This window comes from Camponotus floridanus, unplaced genomic scaffold, assembly GCF_003227725.1.
Source record: "Camponotus floridanus strain SB8 unplaced genomic scaffold, Cflo_v7.5 scaffold3, whole genome shotgun sequence".
In the NCBI taxonomy this organism is placed as follows: domain Eukaryota; kingdom Metazoa; phylum Arthropoda; class Insecta; order Hymenoptera; family Formicidae; genus Camponotus; species Camponotus floridanus.
Window position 1 is genome coordinate 5025971 of NW_020229436.1, and position 23245 is coordinate 5049215.

Below are 23245 nucleotides of genomic sequence, written 5' to 3' on the forward strand. Positions count from 1 at the left end.
AATGCATAAAAAAACAGAATTACCGTCCTATACATATTTTTATTTGCAATTAAGATTTAGATGCTTGATATATTTTTCAGAAGTTTTATAACATCTCTGAATTAATTGAAAAATAAGGTTTATTATTTAAAAAAAATAAAATTGAGGTTTAAATTAAAAATAAAATTAAAATTAAAAATTTCTTAGAGAATTGAAATCATTTTTTTTGCCAAAGTATATGTAGTTGAATGTTATAACATTATAGTCTTTTTAAAATTTTAATATTAAGCATCTTAAGAAATTATATGCCATGGAATTAAAATCTTCATAAATTTTAATAAATGTAGAAAAGGTATAATCGCTAGTCGAATAATCAAAGGATTATTGAAAAAATTATATTCGACCAAACTAGCCAGAAATTTCCTTTATTTAATACGACGTTTCGACCATATGGTTGTGGTCCTTATCAAGTATATATGATGAAATATAATAATCAGGAGGCAAACATAGCGCTTGTAAAAACCATCACGAGTCACAAATAAAAAACGTTATATAATTAAATTCAAAAAACGAGAGACTGATGCAGTCAGCAACTAAACAAGTTTAGTTTTTCGTCGAAGTCTCACATGGACGCATTCTGATGTTTTCCCGATCTCGTCGGATAAATGACGCATAACCGATAATATATCGTCCCTTATAGTTTCCTTATTTCGCTCACGTTCGCGTTTGCAATTAAACCCCATGACTGGATCATGAAACCCGTAATCGTCGCGTGAATCTCTCGTCGTTCGCGTCAAGGATAACAAGTCGATCTCGGATGTGAATTCCGTTCGTTCTCTGGACCATGGCGTTCTCGGCTATTCGTTGCCGTTAAATGGTATAACTATTTTATGGTGTTCATCTATAAACCGAGGTAATGCGCACGCGGCAAGATTTACGTAGCGCCGCTTTTTATGCGCGATATATAAGAACGACATCGTTTCGAAAGATATACACTGCCAATTTATTCCGCCAAAGTACCTATCGACGTTTAAAAAAAACTCCATCGCTATTTTGAGATCGCCATTTATTAAAATATTACTTTCGATTTTTTTTTTACAACGTTCGAGACTGATTTCATCATTTCGAGATCAACGGCGGATGTGTATAAATAAAAAATTCCGAAATAAAGATGTATTGTTCGCTATTTTTATTAAATAGTAATTTGTTGCATTGTAATTATTTTTATTCAATAATTTTTGCCAAACTCTGCTATAAAAATGTCTAAACACTCAAAAACTTATATATACTTTATAAAAGGATCATATATCAAGTGAATAGAAATTATAAAAATTATAAAAATAGAATAGAAATTATAAAAATATAATGAATAGAAATGATAATAATTATTGTTCGAAAAATGCGCAGGTTACAATTCATGAAAGTGAAAGCAAAAATAGATGAAAGCGAAAATAAAAGCATTACAGTATTGAAATATTATTATAAGAATAAATGAAAATTATTAATAAAATATTATTATAAAAATAAAATAAAATAAAAATAAAATTCGAAAAATATTAAATTACTTCTTTCTACATAAATTGTCCATGTATATTTTTGACAGGAGATAAATTAGATAAATTAAATCCGATGAATTCATTAATAAAAAAATAATGTAAATCAATTATAATCATTTCGTTTATATATTTATTGCTAAAATAAGTCATATGTATTATTGAGACGATTTTTATGCATAATCTCTGCGAAATAGTAGACAAAAGAAATCGAATTTCAAATATTTCTCGAATATCCGTATGCAAGGTATCTTTCGCATTTCAGAGGAACGGTACGTGTTTCTATTTTTTCACGCATGGTTCATTAACTTCATTAACATCCACCAGCTGGAAGAGAACTGAAACAGTGCAATTTGTTGGCGCAATTAGTTCGCCAATTTACAGAGGGACCGTGAATCAAAGCCACGATTAAGTCACGTAAAAAGGCAAATAGCGTTCGCAAACACGCACGTAACGCTCTATAAAACTCGTATCGCCTCATTAAAAGTAGAAATGGAAACTCTCGGGGTTGAGAGCGTTTCTCGCGATAACAAATTTCAGATTGAATAGCAAAGAGGATTCAACTCTCTCAACTCGCAGCTGCAATTCCTTCGATACTTGTCACAAATACATGAGAGCCGCACCTCGGCGGATTTTCTCGTGCGGCACTGTACATTAAGCATGTGCTTCGAAAGACAAGTGGGGGTGGATTATTCAGTTATACACTCACCCCCGAAAACGGACAAATCTGAGAGATTTGTGACGATTTGTTTTGACTAATTGAGTTAAACAAAGTGCGCGACTCTCTAATTCCTGTTTCAAGTTCTGCCGTGACAAAGTTGCTCCTAGAAACTAATCTGCGTCACGAGAGGCACGAAATGAAAGTGGTACAAGTGTCAAGCGTGGTGTGATACACGTGAAAAAATTCATTATTTTTTCTTTCAACTGCTCGGTGCTAAAATAAGATTTGTCAAAGATTGTTAATTACGTAATATGAATACCTCTTTCTGGTCCAATTCGAAATGACCGTGTGCACCAAGTGTAAAAGTGAAACAGACGTGAACGTGACGAGAATTGGGATATCAATGTACGCAGGAACAAAGAATCTCCCGTCTCGATTCGGTGATTAAATGCTATCCGTAATTTACATGATTCGATGCGAAAACACGCTGCCTCAAGATATTTATACACATTGCTGCGTTACTCCTAATATATATATTTACATTTTATGATTTAGTTTAAACTCTCGAAATATTCGAGAGTTACTTTATGTATATTTATTACGGCCATTATTCATATTTGGTTTATCGGATCAGCGAGGCCGCGTTATTACTCGATTCGTTGTAAGAAATGCTACCGCATTTCGAGGCGAGAGATATATTTTTCGAAAATTACGTAATTCGGCCCTCGAGAGATAGGTAAAGAAATATACGGTAAGAGATAACCATCTTTCATTTCCAGAGTCCTTATTATTTGTAGATCGAAATCAGTTTATTTCTTTTAGCAAAGAACGCCAATCGTGTCAAGAGCATTGTATCGTTTAATTTGATAAAAATCTAGTTCAACGTTCTCAACATAAATTTCATAATACAATTATTTTTCGGAAAAAAGATGTAGTTAATTTCAAATGAATTTTCTATCAAATTTTTTTATCTCTTTAGCAGGACCTTGATTTTTATGAAAAAATATTAGCTTTTAAATTAATCAAAAATTCATAATAATTAAAAATAATTAAAAAAAAGGTAGCAATAATTTCGAAATATTTCACAAAGTTGACTGATGATGAACCTTCTTATACAGGAATTATATTTTTTAGAAAAAATAAAGGGATGAAAATGTTTCTTATCAAACACAACTAATATAATCAATAGAAAATAAAAATATTAAAATATGTCAAAAAATATAAATTCCCTTAAACTTTGAAATAAAGTAAGCGAGCAAAAAGCTCCGCTTCCAATCTCCTTATTAAAGCTCTTCCAGTTCATTGGAGAAGCTTCAGCCATTAGCGGAAAATTTATAAAATCTTTAGGTGACCTCAGACAAGAACGTGCATCAATTAAACTTCCGTGAAGTATAATACAAGTAGTCGCAACAAAGAAACAAAAATACACAAGAAAATTTAGAAATTATACACAACGACGTTTTAGTTCTCATCAACATTGCACATCGATCTAATCGTCCCAACATCCGATTTATAAATCGACTCGAGTTTTACGAGGAATACCAGATACGCTTTCATTCCCTTCATCCCTTCACGACAAGAAGATCATCGCGAGGAATCTCGGCTAGGTCTCTTCTTACCGAAAATGCGTTATATCCTATCGCGCGCACCAACACTCGATTTTCTGATCGTAGCCGGCGCAAACGATCCGTTTAATCCGGTTCATCAGCGAGGGACGATGTCGCATGGTTCGCTCTCGATACGACCACTCTCGTTGTCGTTCCGTCCCGTCAAATTTACACCGCGGTCGCTCAATCGACCGTTTATTACCGCGCCCAGGTATTTAGGTAGCTCCTCGACACGTCGTGTACCGCTGACGTCAGTTTCGGACACGCGGAAGTGGGTCGCATTAACTTGTCCTTTCGAAGGGACACCGGAGAATCGGCAGAACGGGGGACGTCATCGTCATCAGCATCAGCGGCAGTAGCAGCGGCAGCAACGGGACGGCCAGCGAACAGCGTGGTCCGGCGGATTTCGGGGGTTGATTTCGCGCCTGGTCGTTCATCACGTCGCTGGATATCGCCGCGCTGTTGGGCTCCGCCGAGGGACAGCTTATCGGCGCGGAGCTCATTGTGTCGCTGGCGTTGCTGCCTGCAGGATCCCGTGAGCAACGGCTGGCGTGATGGGCCAGGCAGGCGGCGTAGGCGATCGCGTGCGGGATGTAGCTCTGGTCGACGCTGCCGGAGAACAGGGTGCTCGCTAGGGGCCCGATGGCGAACACCGGAACATCTTCGCCGCCGTGCGTCGCCCACGCCCTCGGCACACCCGCCGTCTGTAATTATATAGTCGTGAGGTGCGATTGTACCTAAATCGAGACCTGGGGGAGAGATTGCACGGGGTTTCCGGGGCGTATATCTATTCTCTTGCTTGCGGAAGACGTCGGTTTAAAAATAGGCAAGAATAGGCTGTAATAGACGTCACGCGAGGATTGATAAGAGTACTGTTGATTCGTACTTAAAGTAATTTTACTTGGACAATCAATTACTCGATTAAAACAAATCATTTTTAGTTTAATGGGAAAGCGAGATGAAAAATTATATTTACAATTCCTTTCTACATAAAAATGAAGGCAATGCGGCAAAAAATTAATTAAGTATTAATTAATATCGCAGAAAAATGTGGGTGGAATTTCTGGAATTTTTATTCTAATGAGAGTGATAAAACGTTCGTCAAAGCATACATTTAAGCACGTCTCTGTATATATCCCAATGCGCGCAATAATTTGCGGCGAAAAGAAATGTTGTTTTAAATATCTTAAAGGAGTGTTAAAGACCGTTTCTTCGTTTCGCCCGAGAGAACTGTTCCGTAGATTGCTGGGTAGTGGAGCATTATTTTTTAATGAATCGAGACTTTATAACTGCGGTTATATCTACAGAACATACGGCAATAAAACAGCAGTTCTTAATGGTATTTTACATTTTATATTGAAACAAGTTTTTTTTAATCTTTACAGCGAGAAATTATCACAGAAATATACGTAATTTAAATACATCTATAATTTGCGCATATAAAAATACCAATTCAGATTTTTACAACTATTACAACAATATACGCTTTTTTCATACATATTTCTTTTTTTATTTATAATAAAATAAAATTATAATAAAATTATAATTTATAATATAATAAAATAAAATAAAATGTGTCTACATCAAAGTCGTATATTAAAAAATCAATAAAAATTGTCCCATTGCAATTAAATAATAAATTTAAATAATAAAGTTAAAATATAACAAATTAAAAAAGAAACTTGAGAGAAAAGCCTTGATTATATATGCCATTGTACGCGATTAGCAATTTAAAAAAGAAACATACGAGAAAAGCCTTGATTAAGTACCTGGTTTTTAAATTCATTTCCGTAAAGAGAATTTTTTGAGATGAAGTTTTTAAGCACATTCCGTATTTAAATAGAAATTAAAAATTGTTTGCTGAAAAAAAATTCGCTTCTTCATGATTTACAACACAATATGCAATAGATAACTTAATTTGAAAATAGTATATCTGTCTCCCAGTTTAGAAAATTTGCCTGATATCGACGCTAATTTATACTTATATCATCGTTTGTTGAATTAAGTTATTTATTCTAATTAGATGAATTAAATTATTTAATTCAATTTTATATTTTCACTATATTTATACTGCCTTTTGCATTTCTTTTACGCAATCGTTATAAGTAAGAAGCACAAATAAAGACTGTCAATAAATACTGTTTTCTTTTTCATCGAAACGCGTATTGCTTGAAAATTATACCGCTTCTAAAGGAAATGGCACGTTTAGAATTAAAGAAGGATAAAATTACAATGCGAATAAAATTAAAATAGCCGGTTCGTGAGAGAGAACACCGAGAACTTCAACTACGCCACTGCAGATCTTCTCCGCATTTTATTTAGCTTGCGGTTCCGCTGTGCGGGTCAAATGAGACGCGCTGCTGTAGCAGAATTCTCTCACAATATTTCCCTTTTCGTCGGAGATACCGTGAACCCTTTGTCGCGATCTCACTTCGATTAGATGAAAGGCTAAGGTATTTCATGCGGTCGACCCGAAAGGAAGAAATGATTTTGCGCAATGAGGGTGAGAACGACGAGCTCTATGCTTTAGGAGAGACAACGAATGAGGAAGAGATGGTTAAAATTAGTGGCGATAATATATTTTATCTTTTTCCTATTTACTTTCCCTCTACGAACTCATCAAATATTCGAGATATTCTTTGGCGAGCAAAATTCTCGTCGAAGAAAGGTATAGTTTGAAACCGATTTATAAACGTCCATAGACGTCGCAAAAAAAGAAAGCTTCAGAATTATGTAGCTTTATCTTTGTGTCAAATGATTAATAAAATAAATACAATATTTTTCTTTTTTTCTTTACGGAAAAAATACAGAAGCATTAATATAATATATAATATTAATGCAATAATCAATGTTCCTATTCTATCTATTAAAGTAATAATATGGATTGTGATTTATTATATTTAATATTTTATAATATTTAGTATTTAAGTATAATATTAAATAATGATATTTTAATATTGAAGTATATCATTAGTTAATATTTCTTAATATTTAATATTTGTTAAGTATATTTTTTCGAAATTTAAGGTCGAAAGCAAATTGTTTTTAAGAAAAATATTCACTAATCGAAATTCTAAAATTCTACGAGTATCGCTAGATCCTTCGGTATTTCTCGATAAGAAAATACAAAGAGATGCGCTACATTCGTTGAATTTTCAAGATAATAGCGTAAAGTCAAATTATATGTTACCTATCTATAGTGTACTTTGTAAAGATACAAGTATAAAAAGCACAAATAATAAAATAAAAGAATCCTCTCTCTTTTCCGAGAGAATCTTTTCCGCAAGATAGTTGTAAGGCAATAATACTAAAACACGGCGAAACAGTCATGTTCCAAATAAGCAAATAAAAATCCCGCCGGGGTCCTTGTAACCTCCTGCCCTTCTGGCGCGTCCGCCACGCATCCCCCTGAGAAAAATCCTGCCAGTGGCAATAATTGCGTAAGGCAACATCCTTACTGGGCGGGTTAAGTCGGGACAGGACGTAGCTGGCGTCTTAAGGAATTACAGTCCCCGTCGGAGAGAAGCGTTAAATATCGTAAGAGGTGAACGTTATCTACCATCGTGGTACCTCGTAAGCTCGCCGTTTCTATCGGATAACGCGAAAGCCCGAGATACCGCGGGGAGCGAGACGTTCCTCGCGCAACTTTATTTCCTGACAACAAAATCTACAGCCAAATGCTCGCTCATATAGCGAAACAAACAAGAGAATCAGATATAAGAGCAATAATGACGATAGTCGTTGAGAATCAGATATAAGAGCAATAATGACGATAGTCGTTGTACTTATTCAAGGAATTTAACGCTGCGGCAAATTGGATTGGCCACTTAACGTTATACACATGTTTATTTTATCTGCAATATAGAAGAGGGCGGAAATATATCGACATGCGAGCTAGTTTTGCAGGAAATTTAGAACCTATATTTATATTTTTGAAATCAATAATTGCATTTGATGTGATAATAATGATATAAAATTCCTTATATTTTTTGAAAAAAAATGTTAAAAAAACATTCTTCGAGTTCTTAAATTTCTGCTTTATTCCACGTTTCTTGTCTTCATTACGAGATAAAGCTGGGACGTTGATAAAATAAAAGAAAAACACTCATTTTGTACAAGGCAAAAATTCTCGTCTGCGCTAATGAACGCGAAGAGAGCCGTTTTAAAATATCTGATTTATACTATACTTAGGGAGATGCAAGGATACGTAATACATCATGTAGTGCGAGCGAGGAAAAAATCGCGAACCGGCGAATTATTGAAGTTGAAGCTGCATTCTCATTAATTTGAACGGACGCGAAGAGTCGACGTCTACTAAATAGCTCGATATCAGCTCGGCACAGTATTTAATTCATCCTGGATATCTCAAGCATTAACTCCTAGCGTGTAATTACGGACATAAATCACCGAGGTGGGTAATAACGTGCTTTATCTGCTTTTTATTGTATCATGTCGGTACATATAAAATGTGCGTTGGAATATCGTAGAATGTTCTTATAAATTAAATATATTCTGATTTATATCGCACATAGTGACTATTATGCAGGATGCCTCGAAATTAGCGCAGATGTCATTTTGTTCTCTTTTGCAAAGTCTTGAAATCCTTTTTGTCGGCGAAAATATCGAGTCGAAAATCCAACTACTGAGCTTCGAAAGTATCTCGCGTATTTTAATATTAATTATTAATATTATTATATTTATTTAATAATATTATATTTATTTAATATTAATTGATATTATATTTAATATTATAATTAATATAATTAATATAATATAAATTAATATTATAATTAATTAATATTATATTTATTTAATATTAATATTAATATTAATTACATTTATTTAATACTAATTATATTTTAATATTTATTTTTATATTAAATTGCAATTATTTTGCTTCTTGGATAAAATTTCCTCGGTTCTTTCAATTTAGAATAAATTTCGAATTAACTCTCACAAATATCATTATCACGATTGTGTTTTGCATGTTCTCTTATCGCTATTTCAAATCAATGTTTTGTTATCAATGCGTTTAAATGAAGATTACAGAAATAAACGATGAGGTTGAGCTATTATTCTATATATATTTTCGAGATAAACAATTTTGATTGGAAATTAGGTCGCTATTTATCATTGCCGCTTGCACGTTTACCGTGTTTATTTCATATTATGGTCATGAGATTCTCTACTAATGCCACTTCGTAGATCCAGATTTACGGGCTTAATGCATATCTGACATTCACCGTGTAAATCACATTCTCGTAAAACGAAAGCAATCTCCCAATGTAAAATACGGCCGCTTCTTGTTTCGCCAGATATCGATTTATGCGAGAGAGAATTTGCCTTTACATAATAGTTTGGAGAAATGCAACCGAACGCAGACGAGAGCTGCACGATACTGTCGTGGCAGTATTATACGATATTATCTTAAGCATCTCTCTCGTCCAAACTGTGCATTCGATTCTTGCATTGCACACATTTTAACAAACGTAACGTGTTATCGTACATTGACAAAACAAGAGATTTTATAGCGACAATTATTTCCTAAAAATATACGTAAAATGATTCCTAAAAACTGACTTTATGAATTATCCATTGTATGATCTGTATAATTTTAATCACACATTTACTAATTATTCCAGTCATTCTAATTATATAGCATTTTTGAATGACAAATAAAACATTTTTCATGATTGTTGATTTCTCTTTATAATTAAATAGATTAAACATAAAAATAAAAATAATGCCTTCTTGTATATTTATTAATAACTTAGATTAAACATAAAAATAAAAATAATGCCTTCTTGTATATTTATTAATAACTATTATATAACATAATATTATATTATTATAATATAATGTATAATTATGATATAATATATAATTATAATATAATATATAATTATAATATATAATTAATTATATTATAATATATTATTTTTTTAAATATATAAATGAGATTTAAAAAATATGAAAGAATTTTATAACAAACTTTTGTAAAAAAAATGTCAAATAGTTATTTTATAAAATAATTTGGAACGTGATATTATTTTTATGTACATTTCTTTTATGGAAATAAATATTTCTTTTATAAAAAAGCTTCATTGAATTAAAATACATATGTGGACAATGCAGTTAACTTAAGTGACTATTTAATAATGCTGCAGTAAAATTTGAATCAAACCTAATTTAAGCTGCCTTTGATATTTTATTCAAGTCATTTCATTTCTATCACAATAGATAATCCTGTATCGGAATTTTCGCAATATCCAACTATTACGATTATTGCATTTCAATTTCACATGAGGTGATGAAATATCCGCGCTTTATACTTGCAATCTGTAACGATCGTTGGTGAGCGAAGAGTGAGGAAAGTAGTCAACGTAATTTATCGTCCTAATAGCCATCCAGATTTTAATCAGTTTCTTCCTCGACCACTTACCGCTTATGACGATTCACTCTGACGGGACATTTCGAGAAATTGAATAAAATCATGCTCAAGAGTCACCGCCAGATGATATTCTTATAACTTCAGAACGAATTTTCTCAATGCATTTCGAGCACTGTAACCGAGAAGATTGCGCCAATTGCTACTATATGATCCCGACGAGATGGATTTTTAATATCATGAATATTGTAATAACTTTACGATAATAAATGCGATTGTACAGAAAATGTACGATACGTTTAGTCACATATATTAATAATAATATGAATAATAAATCATAATAATAATAAACATTTTTTAATAAAATAAAAATCTATTGTCATATTCGTAACTTTTCGACTTTTAATATTAAATATCTTGACAAAGCTTTCAATTAAAATTATTAAATTAAATTATTAAATTAAATTAAATTATTAAATTAAATTTAAAAATAAGATTTAGTATTTTATCTGTACAATTTATTCTACGATGTTAAATATTTGTAAAATAAAATTTTCTATAAAAAAAATTTGTTTTTTTAACAGATTTTGTAAATTTCATATATTTATATGCGTATTATATATTAAGTTTAATTAAAATACCATAATTATATACAATGCGCAGGATTTGCACGTAAAATTTATTTGAATCCATATGTCAGAGACTAAATTATTACACACACGTGTTTTGTGCGATAATGTAAAGCGATGCATGAATAAAAGCACAGAATGATGTACCTCGCGTTTCGCGATGTAACTCAGTCAGATGTCGAATATCCGAAGTGTAAATATATCGGATATCTCTGCCCTCGGATAGATTGTAAATACTAAATAATATAAAACTATATGCGAGAAATTGCGGATAGCTGTTAAAATACGCGGTGAATTATTTTCGTTTACAGATTAATATAAATTCAAATCTTTTTATGTAAATACGCGTTGTACGAAAATCTCTGCGGAGAACACGTACGCGTGATATAACATGGTACAATCGAAAGAATAAATAGAAATTCGCATAAAGCTATTTTCAGCGAAAGAGATTAAATCAATAACTGCGGGAATGTACAGGTAGAATTGTCAGATACATACATAAATATAGGTAACAAATATGTATATAAGTTATAGATAAAATATAGCACACACCACACATAAAAATAAATAAACCAGATGACATGTATTAATTTTTTTGTATAAATTTCATATCCTGCTTGCAATTTTTCTTTATAAATTATTCCTTTTTATTCCAAATTTTCTAATTTGAAAACATCGCTTTTGTACCTTTTTTCGAAAAAATTTAAAAGACTACAAAATTAATTCTATCAAAAAAGTAATTATCGATAAAGTTCACGATATGTATATACTCGCAATTCCTTCTCTTTCAAGTGATTTAATATATATAATTAATTAATTAATATTAACTTTGTGAATTTTGTTTGGAATTATTTTATATATATTATCATGTAAATTATTTATATCATTTCAATAGAAGTTTCGAAGCTTCCACACAATGTGAATTTTAATACAGAATATTGTATGTATATCTCTGCACATTATATTATATGTGTATTTTTTATAAAATTCACATTGTAAATTAATTTAAATGTCTCGCAACGCAGACTTTGTCTTTTAATTTTACGATGAAGATTAAAAATTTCCAGCGTCTCCACCGTCTAACCATGGTATTTCAGGATCCTCGAGGAAATCGATGGGTGGAGGCAGTCGGAAGTGTTTGGTGGAATATTTCACGATCAGTACAGCGATAGTACGTGATGGATTTTCGAGCGCGGCCTCGATTTCGCCACTCGATCATTCCCCGATCCAATAAACACCGGCGTACTACCTTCCTTCCGCGCGTACGGAAATGAGAATGGGCCTCCCTTACCTGAATGGAATCCTTCCCAGCCTCCCGCAGGATAGTCCGCGGATCCGTATAACCCGGACCGTTGCTGTACAACAACGTTGTGTAGGGCTGTCCGTCAACGTCCGACAACTTGCTGTCAGAGCCTGAGGGGAAAAAAGAGAAAAGAAATTAATCGGGTTATCATTTTATTGTCAGCGATGAATTGTTTCGACAAATCAACGGTTGATCCAAGAGAGTGGCGAGTCTAAATTTATCAATCGAGATTTGATTTATCGATCTACAAATATCAAATGTATATTAGATTAAACAAGGAATTTATTGATTCGATTAAATTCCACATTTGAGATAGTTTGAATTTTTCTCAAAAAGAAAATCAAGTATTTGACACGATGATCTCTTTGCGACTGTGACACTTGGCTTTCTCGCTTAGAGAAACTTCGTTAGAGAAGTTTCCCGCATCGCCTTTACCTCATTATCGCCAATGCATGGATCCTATCCTCCTACGTGACGTGGTCCGAAAGCGGACGGACGTTTTTAACGTCCGCAGACTGTCAGGATGAAAGAAAAGAGAAAGCGGAGAGGGAAGAAGATGCGGAGAGAGTCTGTATGAGGCAAAGGGATGAGTCGGGAGACTCCGGGACATGCCCGCCGGTGGATATGTTTTATTCAAAAGGTGCTCGTTCTTCCTCTCCGTAAGAGAGCCACCTTCAAAAAATAGACCACCACCGCCAACACCGTTTCAGGTCTGTCCGTCGCTTAACAATGTATAATTCAACCGTTTATTTGCGCGGCGTTTCACTCTAATCGGGGGACGGTCGCTGCCGCTTCCCTTTAAACCCGCCCTCGTATTTTACGCCCGATAGACCGAAACACCTCCTTGTTTCTTCGAGTAATTGCACGCTTGTTGCTGGCGCACGTCATGACTCCTGACTGATGCGGATACATCTACCGTGCTTTCGCGTGCTGCTTGGTATCTTCGTAACCAGAAATAACGCGAGAAGTCTGCGAAGGAACCAAGGAAATTATTCATAATGGTCTGTCAATCTATTTGTTAAGTGTATACAGACTCTAAACAAAATAATTTATTGCCGACGATATTTAAAAAATATACATCAGAAATAAGAACATTTGGATGGAATTTGTCTTCAAGACCCAATAGGAATCTAATAATTTCTAATTTTTAAAGATAAAAATGGCTCTCGGAAATTACCATTATTCTTTTAATCAATAAGAAGCTTAAATACTTTTCTTATCGATCTAACTCAAGTAGCTCGCTGATAAGACTTGAATTATGCGTGAAAAGAAAGGATGCCCCCTCGTTACAGTAAACACCGACGCATTCCGTCAGTGCTAAGCACTTCACGGAGGGCAAGTTGTAACACTTTAATTGCCCATCTGTAACGTCCAACCTGACATCTAATGCCGGCGTCAGGATAGCGAAATGCGCCGCTATTTTAGGCCGTCCTGACAGCGCGTCCGGAGCGAAATGAAGCTTTGCATTCCTTTCGGACCTAAAACTCGCGAATTACACTGGCTGAACTGGAAGGGGCAGACATAGGATCACGAAGTCGGAAAGTAATATCCTGCAATCTACTTCTAGAGACCTAGTAAGGTAAACTCGGGACCGGGATAAGTGAGTGTGTACGTGTAAGCGTGATTTCGAGGTGTGCCAACCGATTTCGTCGATACAAATAAGTCTCACATAATCTCAAAGAGCCAGCAGGCGGCAAGCACTTGTAGCTCTTGGCGAATGTAGAATCGGATGCTTGAATTTTGACGGTGATTGATAGAAATGAGCTACACCTATTGGCATTACGTTTTTGCAAAATCAATCCTATTTATTTATGCAAGTTTGATGAAGTTAAATTATCGCAATAATTTAATTATATTCGCCTGTTTTATTTATTAATTAATGAATACGTTGCTTCTATCAATTTTAAATAGAGAGAAAGCTATAATTTATAGCATAAACAAAACACATAGAGAATGGCTTCTTCTAGTTGAGAAGAAAACGAGCAAATTATTCGAGCGATTTGCAATAGCTCAAAAAAATCTTTAATCAAACTCGAAAGGAAGCTCAAGACCCAAGGCTTCACTTAACCGTTTAGCAAAAATAGCAGACAAAGATCCTGTTCGATGAAGAATATTCTTTACTCCGTTCGTTTACATGACAAGTACTCTTGGTACTTGATAACGCCATGAATAACGCGCTTCGTGTTACATAAGGTTACGTGATATAAAGCTAAGGACGACGGCTGTGAAATGCGCTCTTGTCAAGCATGCGGCGAGCAATCGAGAATGATCCTCTCATCAATGAAGAAATGCATCGCGGTCTATCACCTACGTCTAGCGATATTAAGTCGCGGTTTTAGGCCACGCTGTTACGGTAATGCCTTATGCAATATAACTGAGCCGATTATGCGGCGATATTGTGCCATTAAGTATTAATTAATGCCTTGAAGCATCGCAGAGGCTATTCCAAAAAGCAAATTCAAGCTCGAGAGACGACGACCCATACGAGCTAAATTGCGCGATAATAACAGTGTTATGGCATAATATTCAACACGAAAAAAGGGAGACCGTATATTTGTGTATAATAATATTCGATCCAGTATAATCCAATAAGTGAGGCTCTAGAGATATAAAACGTGTGATGATAAATCTGGTGAAGGAGAGTCTGTCGTAAAAACTGTATTTCGTAATTGTACATAAATATTTAATTAAAATAAGAATAGTCGTTTGAATTGAATTATTTTATTTCAATTAAATTAATTAATGTTTAAATAATAATAAATCTCTCATGTAGCTTGTATAAATAAGAGAGTATTGCCAGTAAACAATAATGGTATCGAATTAATAAGCGTCTATAAATTGCGAGTCGCCCTTTGTCATCTCGAAGCGAAGAAATAAATGCATCGTATCCGAGCAGTTTGCATTTATAAAAATGTCTGTAACGAACGTTACGAGAAATCGAGGAGCCCGATAGGAATCTCTATCCATGTGATCACGTAGAAGCCAACCGGCGGCGATATCGCCGAGTCTCATATAATTCGCACATAAAAGAATTCTCATAGCCCTCTCTTCCTCCCCCTCCCCCTCGGCCACCCCCTTCGCCGACGTAAAAGTCGAGGATCCATCGTGTAATTTAACTTCACTCTCGGAGGCCGTATACACCTTCGTGAGCGGCCGCTATCGCATAACTTTCCGCAACTCCCTCCGCGATATGCTTCCGTGATCTTATATATTTCTGAGTTAATAGGTCGGGCCTCTCTGCCGCGTGGCGTGCCTCGAACCTTCCCCGTCATCCTGGCACGATAGATCCGACAGGACATAACCGAGCTGATTTACGAACATTTCGCGAATACCAACGACGGACCTCCTAAAATATTCCCGCGATGTCCCGATTCGATTAGTTTCGATCATAAGATATTCCGTAATTTTTCTGCTAAATTAAAGGGTGAACATTATATCGGTCATTTTTTTTCTTTGATCCATTTCTCCAAATGTAACAATTTTTCAGAAATATTTCGGGCAATTGTCGGACGATTTTTTGAAAATTTATAATCAAGAAACACAAACCCAAGCGAGGAGAGATTAAGCTTAATAATAATCTTCATACTTTAATAACAAATAATTTTAAATTCTAATCATTTTTTATTTTACCTTGCCAGTTATTTTTTACTTTGATCCATTTCTCCAAATGTAATTTTTCAGAAATATTTCAGGCAATTATTGGAAAATTTTTTGAAAATTTATAATCAAGAAACACAAACCCAAGCGAGAAGAGATTTAGCTTAATAATAATCTTCATACTTTAGTAATAAATAATTTTAAATTCTAATCATTTTTTATTTTATCTTACCAATCATTTTTTACTTTGATCCATTTCTCCAAATGTAATTTTTCAGAAATTTCGGGCAATTATTGGAGGATTTTTTGAAAATTTATAATCAAGAAACACAAACCCAAGCGAGGAGAGATTTAGCTTAATAATAATCTTCATACTTTAATAACAAATAATTTTAAATTCTAATCATTTTTTATTTTACCTTGCCAGTTATTTTTTACTTTGATCCATTTCTCCAAATGTAATTTTTCAGAAATATTTCAGGCAATTATTGGAAAATTTTTTGAAAATTTATAATCAAGAAACACAAACCCAAGCGAGAAGAGATTTAGCTTAATAATAATCTTCATACTTTAGTAATAAATAATTTTAAATTCTAATCATTTTTTATTTTATCTTACCAATCATTTTTTACTTTGATCCATTTCTCCAAATGTAATTTTTCAGAAATTTCGGGCAATTATTGGAGGATTTTTTGAAAATTTATAATCAAGAAACACAAACTCAAGCGAGAAGAGATTTAGCTTAATAATAATCTTCATACTTTAGTAATAAATAATTTTAAATTCTAATCATTTTTTATTTTACCTTAGCAATCATTTTTTACTTTGATCCATTTCTCCAAATGTAATTTTTCAGAAATATTTCGGGCAATTATCGGACGATTTTTTGAAAATTTATAATCAAAAAATACAAATCCAAGAAAGGAGAGATTTAACTTAATAATAATCTTCATACTTTAATAATAAATAATTTTAAATTCTAATCATTTTTTATTTTATCTTAGCAATCATTTTTTACTTTGATCCATTTCTCCAAATGTAATTTTTCAGAAATATTTCGGGCAATTATTGGAAGATTTTTTGAAAATTTATAATCAAGAAACACAAACTCAAGCGAGAAGAGATTTAGCTTAATAATAATCTTCATACTTTAGTAATAAATAATTTTAAATTCTAATCATTTTTTAATTTATCTTAGCAATCATTTTTTACTTTGATCCATTTCTCCAAATGTAATTTTTCAGAAATATTTCGGGCAATTATCGGACGATTTTTTGAAAATTTATAATCAAAAAATACAAATCCAAGAAAGGAGAGATTTAACTTAATAATAATCTTCATACTTTAATAATAAATAATTTTAAATTCTAATCATTTTTTATTTTACCTTACCAGTCATTTTTTATTTTGATCCATTTCTCCAAATGTAATTTTTCAGAAATATTTCAGTCAAGTATTGGAGGATTTTTTTGAAAATTTATAATCAAGAAACACAAACCCAAGCACGAAGAGATTTAGCTTAATAATAATCTTCATACTTTAATAACAAATAATTTTAAATTCTAATCACTCTTTCGAGGTATTTTCCTTCATGAAAATAAAAATATCTTTCTAAATGAATACTGCTGAAATTTTTGTAAATTCTGACATGCTATTCAAATTCCCAGTTGATCTAGTTCAGCAAACATCGCATGCCGATCGTATCGCGCGTCGAGCAACGCGATATACAGGGTGAGTCATTTTAATCAATACACTCGAATATCTCGAAAACAGCACTCTTCAGAAAGAAATGTTTCAAACAAAAATTGTAGGGTGTGAAGGGGGACATAAGATGGTAGCATTGGTTTGACCTTGGAAAGTCATTTGAAGGTCACATAAAAGTCACCTTCAATTTCTTAAATTGAACCCACTATTTTTCATTACATATTCTTGTAGCTTATCTCGAGAGCTTTCCAAAACACTACAGACAAATGTTTTTTCATTAAATACTTTTTGAGTTATAAGGCTTCAAAGTTTGCAGTACTTCGATATAAAATGCAAAATATCTCGTAAAATATTTAGTTTTCGGTAGTCTTACCCTAATACTTTTATGCACAGGATAATGAGACAAAACTATTGGTGCAAAGAAAACGTATGATTGTTTATAATAAAAAATGTGTAATTTGCAATGCACTTTTTGTTATAAACAATCATGCGTTTTCTTTGTACCAATAGTTTTGTCTCATTATCCTGTGCATAAAAGTATTAGGGTAAGACTACCGAAAACTAAATATTTTACGAGATATTTTGCATTTTATATCGAAGTACTGCAAACTTTGAAGCCTTATAACTCAAAAAGTACTTAATGAAAAAACATTTGTCTGTAGTGTTTTAGAAAGCTCTCGAGATAAGCTACAAGAATATGTAATGAAAAATAGTGGGTTCAATTTAAGAAATTGAAGGTGACTTTTATGTGACCTTCAAATGACTTTCCAAGGTCAAACCAATGCTACCATCTTATGTCCCCCTTCACACCCTACAATTTTTGTTTGAAACATTTTTTTCTGAAGAGTGCTGTTTTCGAGATATTCGAGTGTATTGATTAAAATGACTCACCCTGTATAATGTTCAATGTCCTGCGTGTCGATGTGGGCCTGACGTGCCAGGCGACTAATTCGAGGTATTCCAAGAAGTTCACGATTCGCTTAACTGAATTCCGTGCCATTTAGAGCAACGCGCGTTACCCCGTTCTCGCAAAAAAGGTCACGCTACTTTCTCGCACCCTTTTGAATTTATGGTGATAAATTGTCGCGATAAAGATAAACGCACTCCCCGGATTGCCGGCCGTTGCTCTTCGCTCTGACCAACTTCTCCATGGAATACCAGCAGTCAATGCCGATTGGCATAAGGAAGAAGCGCTCTTCCGCTCGAGGTGGCAAGCAAGCTCTTAGCGAATTAATCGCGGTGCAGTTTTCATCTTTACTCTCGAGTGAATCTGTTCGTCGATTCGTTTGCGCAAGATTTTTCTAAACGTAATGAATTCACGATCACACAAATGTTAACATTATGAAAAGACTCGCATCATTAACAAATGCGAAAGACGGATGTTTGGATCACATTTAAAAATCAATATTTTTAACGATAAAAATACGAGAGCTCGATTTCACATGAAAAAATGATAATAAACTAGTCCAGAGATTTTTAACAATGGAATTAGCTTTGCATTATTTTCTATTATTTTTGTTTTTAACATCTCTCTTGTCTATAATTCCGTAATAATTAAATTTTAGATACAAGTACACACATTTTCATTTTGATTAATAATATTATCGTACATATGGTAAAGAGTATATTAAAGGTCTTATAATTACCCGTGCTGAGTACACAGTTATAATCAGTCAAATGTTGTTTTAAGATCGTTAACCAAGCGCAGCTGACGCTGCTGGTGTTGTCTTTCGTGTTCCTTTTGCGTTCGTACTCGCGAATTTCAATGACTGCACAGCGAAGCAGTAAATAAACTCGCCAAATGTCTCTTTATGTTATACATTATACGTTCGTTTACGTCGCAAGGCCCTTCGTGAAAACATTAAGACGTTAACTATTTTGCCAAGAGCTTCGCGAAAAGCTTTGCGAAGAAATTACTTCAACCGTTGCTTGCGTATTCGCGCAAATTGCACGTTTGCATGTCCACTTCAATGTTTTTTATACTCTGTGATTTTTTAACGAGACTGAAAAAATGGAAAAACATTTTCATGTAGTCCCTTTTTATCTTATTTTTTTACATTCTTCTATTTTCATCTCGCATAAAATAATAGAATGGAATACAAAATCTTTTATCCAGATGTGAAAGCAGTTAACAAGAATGCAACTAGTTTTACATTAATTTTTATCAAGAGATTTTAAAAATATCGCGTTTTCGAGAAATCTTGCGCATCACATCATCTTTTCATGCGTAAAAGATTTATTATTTATTATTCTTAATATTTATTTTTTTATTTTGTTTATCTTCATATGTGACCAAGAGAACTTAATTCAGCTTAATTTAACTCAATATAATTTTATCAAAAGATTTTATCATAAAAATAACTATAAGGGACTCAATAATAATTTTTGTTTTTTTATGATATTTTCGTGTTTTATGATTCTTATTCAGTTTTTAATGAGACTACTTTTAATGGCACACCAGCTGCAATACATAGGTCGCAGTTACGAAGATCTTTACATAAATATATGCAACATGTGTTCAAACATCCGGATTAAAGAGCAGAAGGATTACAAGCTTCGTTCAAAAATCACGCAGAAATTATTCATCAAACATCACACTATGAATCATTAATGCGAATGCACGGATTTTACATCGCTGGAAAGATTAAAAGAAATAGCTTTAGATGCGAGATATCCTATATTATATGCAATTTTTTCACTCTCTTTACATATTATAAATTAAATTTGTATTAGAGATATGTATAATTCCCACATCGGCGCTTTTTCATTTTGAAAAGTTGTGTTTAAGCTTAATTGATCGATGTGTGAGTATTGGGTCCATAAATCTCTTTCCGAGATATTCTATGGGGTCCGCCAGCAGGAAGAAATGCATCACCCTATGGTCATTTTTTCTATATAGGACTCTAAAACCGGTGATACATACGCAAGCGGCGTTGCTTTTGTTGAACGTCGGATGATTGTGTTCATTCAAACCGCATTCGAGACATCTCTCTCAAGTTTATACTTTTTCTAAAGATGATCTTGACAATAATATGTTTCAGTGTGAAAGAGATTTTCTCCAGATATTAAAATATATAATATTAGAATAAAATTGAAATTATTTTATTATAATTAAAAAAAAACGTTAGAAAGATGTACATTAGAATTTTAAAATTATTTGATCATTAATTTTAAACAAATCAAATGAGATAATTATGTATTATTAGAGAATCTTAATAAAACATAATTATAAAACTTATAAAAATCTCTCTAAAAAATAATTAAAAAATGGAAATAAAAAATTAAATAATAATGATACATACGCAAGCGGCGTTGCTTTCGTTGAACGTCGGATGATTGTGTCCATTCAAACCGCATTCGAGACATCTCTCTCAAGTTTATACTTTTTTTAAAGATGATCTTGAATTAAATTAAATTAAATTAAAGAAAATGAAGTTAAATAAAAAACGGAAAGACGAATAGAAAAAAGGAAAGACGAATAGAAAAAAAATATGTATATTATATAATATATCCTATTAAATATATATAAAATTTTAATTCTTTTAATTTTATTTAATTTTATTTCTTTTAATTAATTTTGCAAACATAAAGAGTTAATATGCAAGCAATCACACACACACACACATACAATTCATGTAACAAATTATAAACGCTCTTTGTAATATTTTAGTCTAAAAAAGAGATGCTTATGCGAATATAAACGTTAATCTTACAATCTTATAAGAAATATACATAAATTCTCTCACATTATTTCCTTCGGGTAAATTAATATAACGAGAACTACAAATAATTTCGGTACACAACAGGCATTTGAATGAAAACTGCTTCGCTTGCGGGAATGAAGAGCGAGTAACTAAAAATTTTCTTACTCCACTTGCTGTCCTATATAAACAAGTTTAACCATCTCTCCGAACACGAACGAGCTGCAGGCGAGTTTTGCAAGTCTCCAAGAACTCGCGTTTATTTCCTGTTTCGGAATATGTTGGACACATCGGTTACTCTTCCGTCTAACACCTCTGTCTGATTACTTACTTGAATTGCAACCAATGTATTCGGAGTTTTATTTTTACTCAATTAGAACAGTAGTATTTTCTACATTCAGTAAAATCAAGAGAAAGAACGTGAAAAATATTGAAAAAAATTATAAATGATATTTGCATATACATAAAAAATAGATAATGTTATTGTATTCAAATAAAAAGTTAGATAAAGGTACGTCGTAAAATACGACACGACATTTGTTTTAAAGTTTTCATACAGAGAATGGTCAGAGCATGGCGCATTTTTTATATACCTGACGGATTCTATAAAAATATATGAGAAAAAAAATGTGTCGAATCGTCACATCAATCATTTAAGCTTAGACTGTAACTTTTTAAAATAAAAAGTCGAATAGAGATTATATAAATTAATTATTTTTTAGTTTGAAATGTTACACATGTAAAAGAAGAAAGAGAAAGAGAGAGAGAGAGAGAGAGAACAATTACAAACAGTACAGAATATCTCGTAGTTGAAACATTTCTTTCTATGGACTTTTTTAGAAATTTTTTGCAAAACCGATATATTCGCATTTTTATTCGTTAGACGATCGCATTTTATTTTATTTGCCCCCTTAAAATTTCGAAATCGCAACTTAACTTGTTTGATTGTTAACACAATTACTGATTTCAGATCTAATTTTGTGACTTCATGCAAAATGTAGGATTAAATCCTGCGCAACTTTTCCCCGGATTCCAAGAAGATTTGTAAGTAAATTAAATTGAGAGATACTGAAAGAGATCTTTCTTTCCCTGGTCGGACTTCGTTTCGTAGATTCTCTGTACGGATGCATAAGGATGGATAAATCGATGGAAATCAATCCTCTTCGCGACGATGTGATTATAAATTCGATAATTACAATATCGAATAATTACAAGGCTATATTTTTTTATTACAGACAATACTTTTAAACTTATTTAAAACCTTTTTTAATAAAGAGAAAAATTAATTTGACTAATCAAATATTTTTTGTCAGATACTTTTGCGATTAATTAGATATAAAATCCTCGCATAAATTTAATGTGTATATTAAAGCATCAATATATATGTATATAGAGTTTAATTATTTAAATTAATTTTAAAATTAATATTAAAGGAGCTTTTATGCGCGATATTTTTAATGTTACGTACATGTTACAAACATATAATCAAACGAAGTGAAAACATTTCAGCGTTATTTTTTCAAGCTTATCAATTTTCAGTGAATTTGCGATCAAACAAAAATACGATAATATTTTTTGTTTCTAAATATTTTTCCTTTCCTGTTGATGATAAAATTGCTGAATTTATCAAGAGAACGAACATGTTCGCCATTCCGATGACACGAGGGACGTCCCAATTATTTGGCGAAATTGTTGAAATTGTAGATCGGAATGTTGCTCATTGCGTGCAGAAAATTGGCCTTTAAAAGTAACCACTTTTATAGGAATTTGTCCAGGCGTAATGGAGCCGCTGGATATTGTCGAAAATAGCGAAAACTCTAATCGCACGAATCTCTTTACAGTCGCCATGCGACCGTTGTAAAAAGCGATTTTATTCCGACGGTTATGAGCACACGCACCGCACCGTACCCAGCAACAGTCTTGCATAATTTTGTGGAAACGCTTTGTTTTTTGCAACGACGGAAAACATTATCTACGGATGGATGACGCGCGATTCAATTTTCGGTCGTGCTTATTGCCAGGATATCTGTAATTGTGATGCCGGGAACATACGACAGGTAATTTCAATGCAAAACCAATTTTGTTTTTTATGTCGATATGCAAAAAATTCAAGCGAAGGTTTC

General features: G+C 32.8%; 1 protein-coding gene across 1 annotated transcript in view; it reads right to left on the reverse strand.

Moving 5' to 3' along the window:
* Nucleotides 1-3289: 3289 nt before the first annotated feature.
* The window catches only part of LOC105254371 (alkaline phosphatase), a 213365-nt gene continuing 193409 nt past the window's right edge, over nt 3290-23245 (reverse strand). The window contains exons 8-9 of the mRNA XM_025409998.1: nt 12109-12230; nt 3290-4504 (exon numbers count right to left, since the gene is read on the reverse strand). Of these exons, the coding sequence (XP_025265783.1) occupies nt 4082-4504; nt 12109-12230 (545 nt within the window). The 3' untranslated portion in view covers nt 3290-4081. The remainder of the gene's footprint in view (nt 4505-12108; nt 12231-23245) is intronic.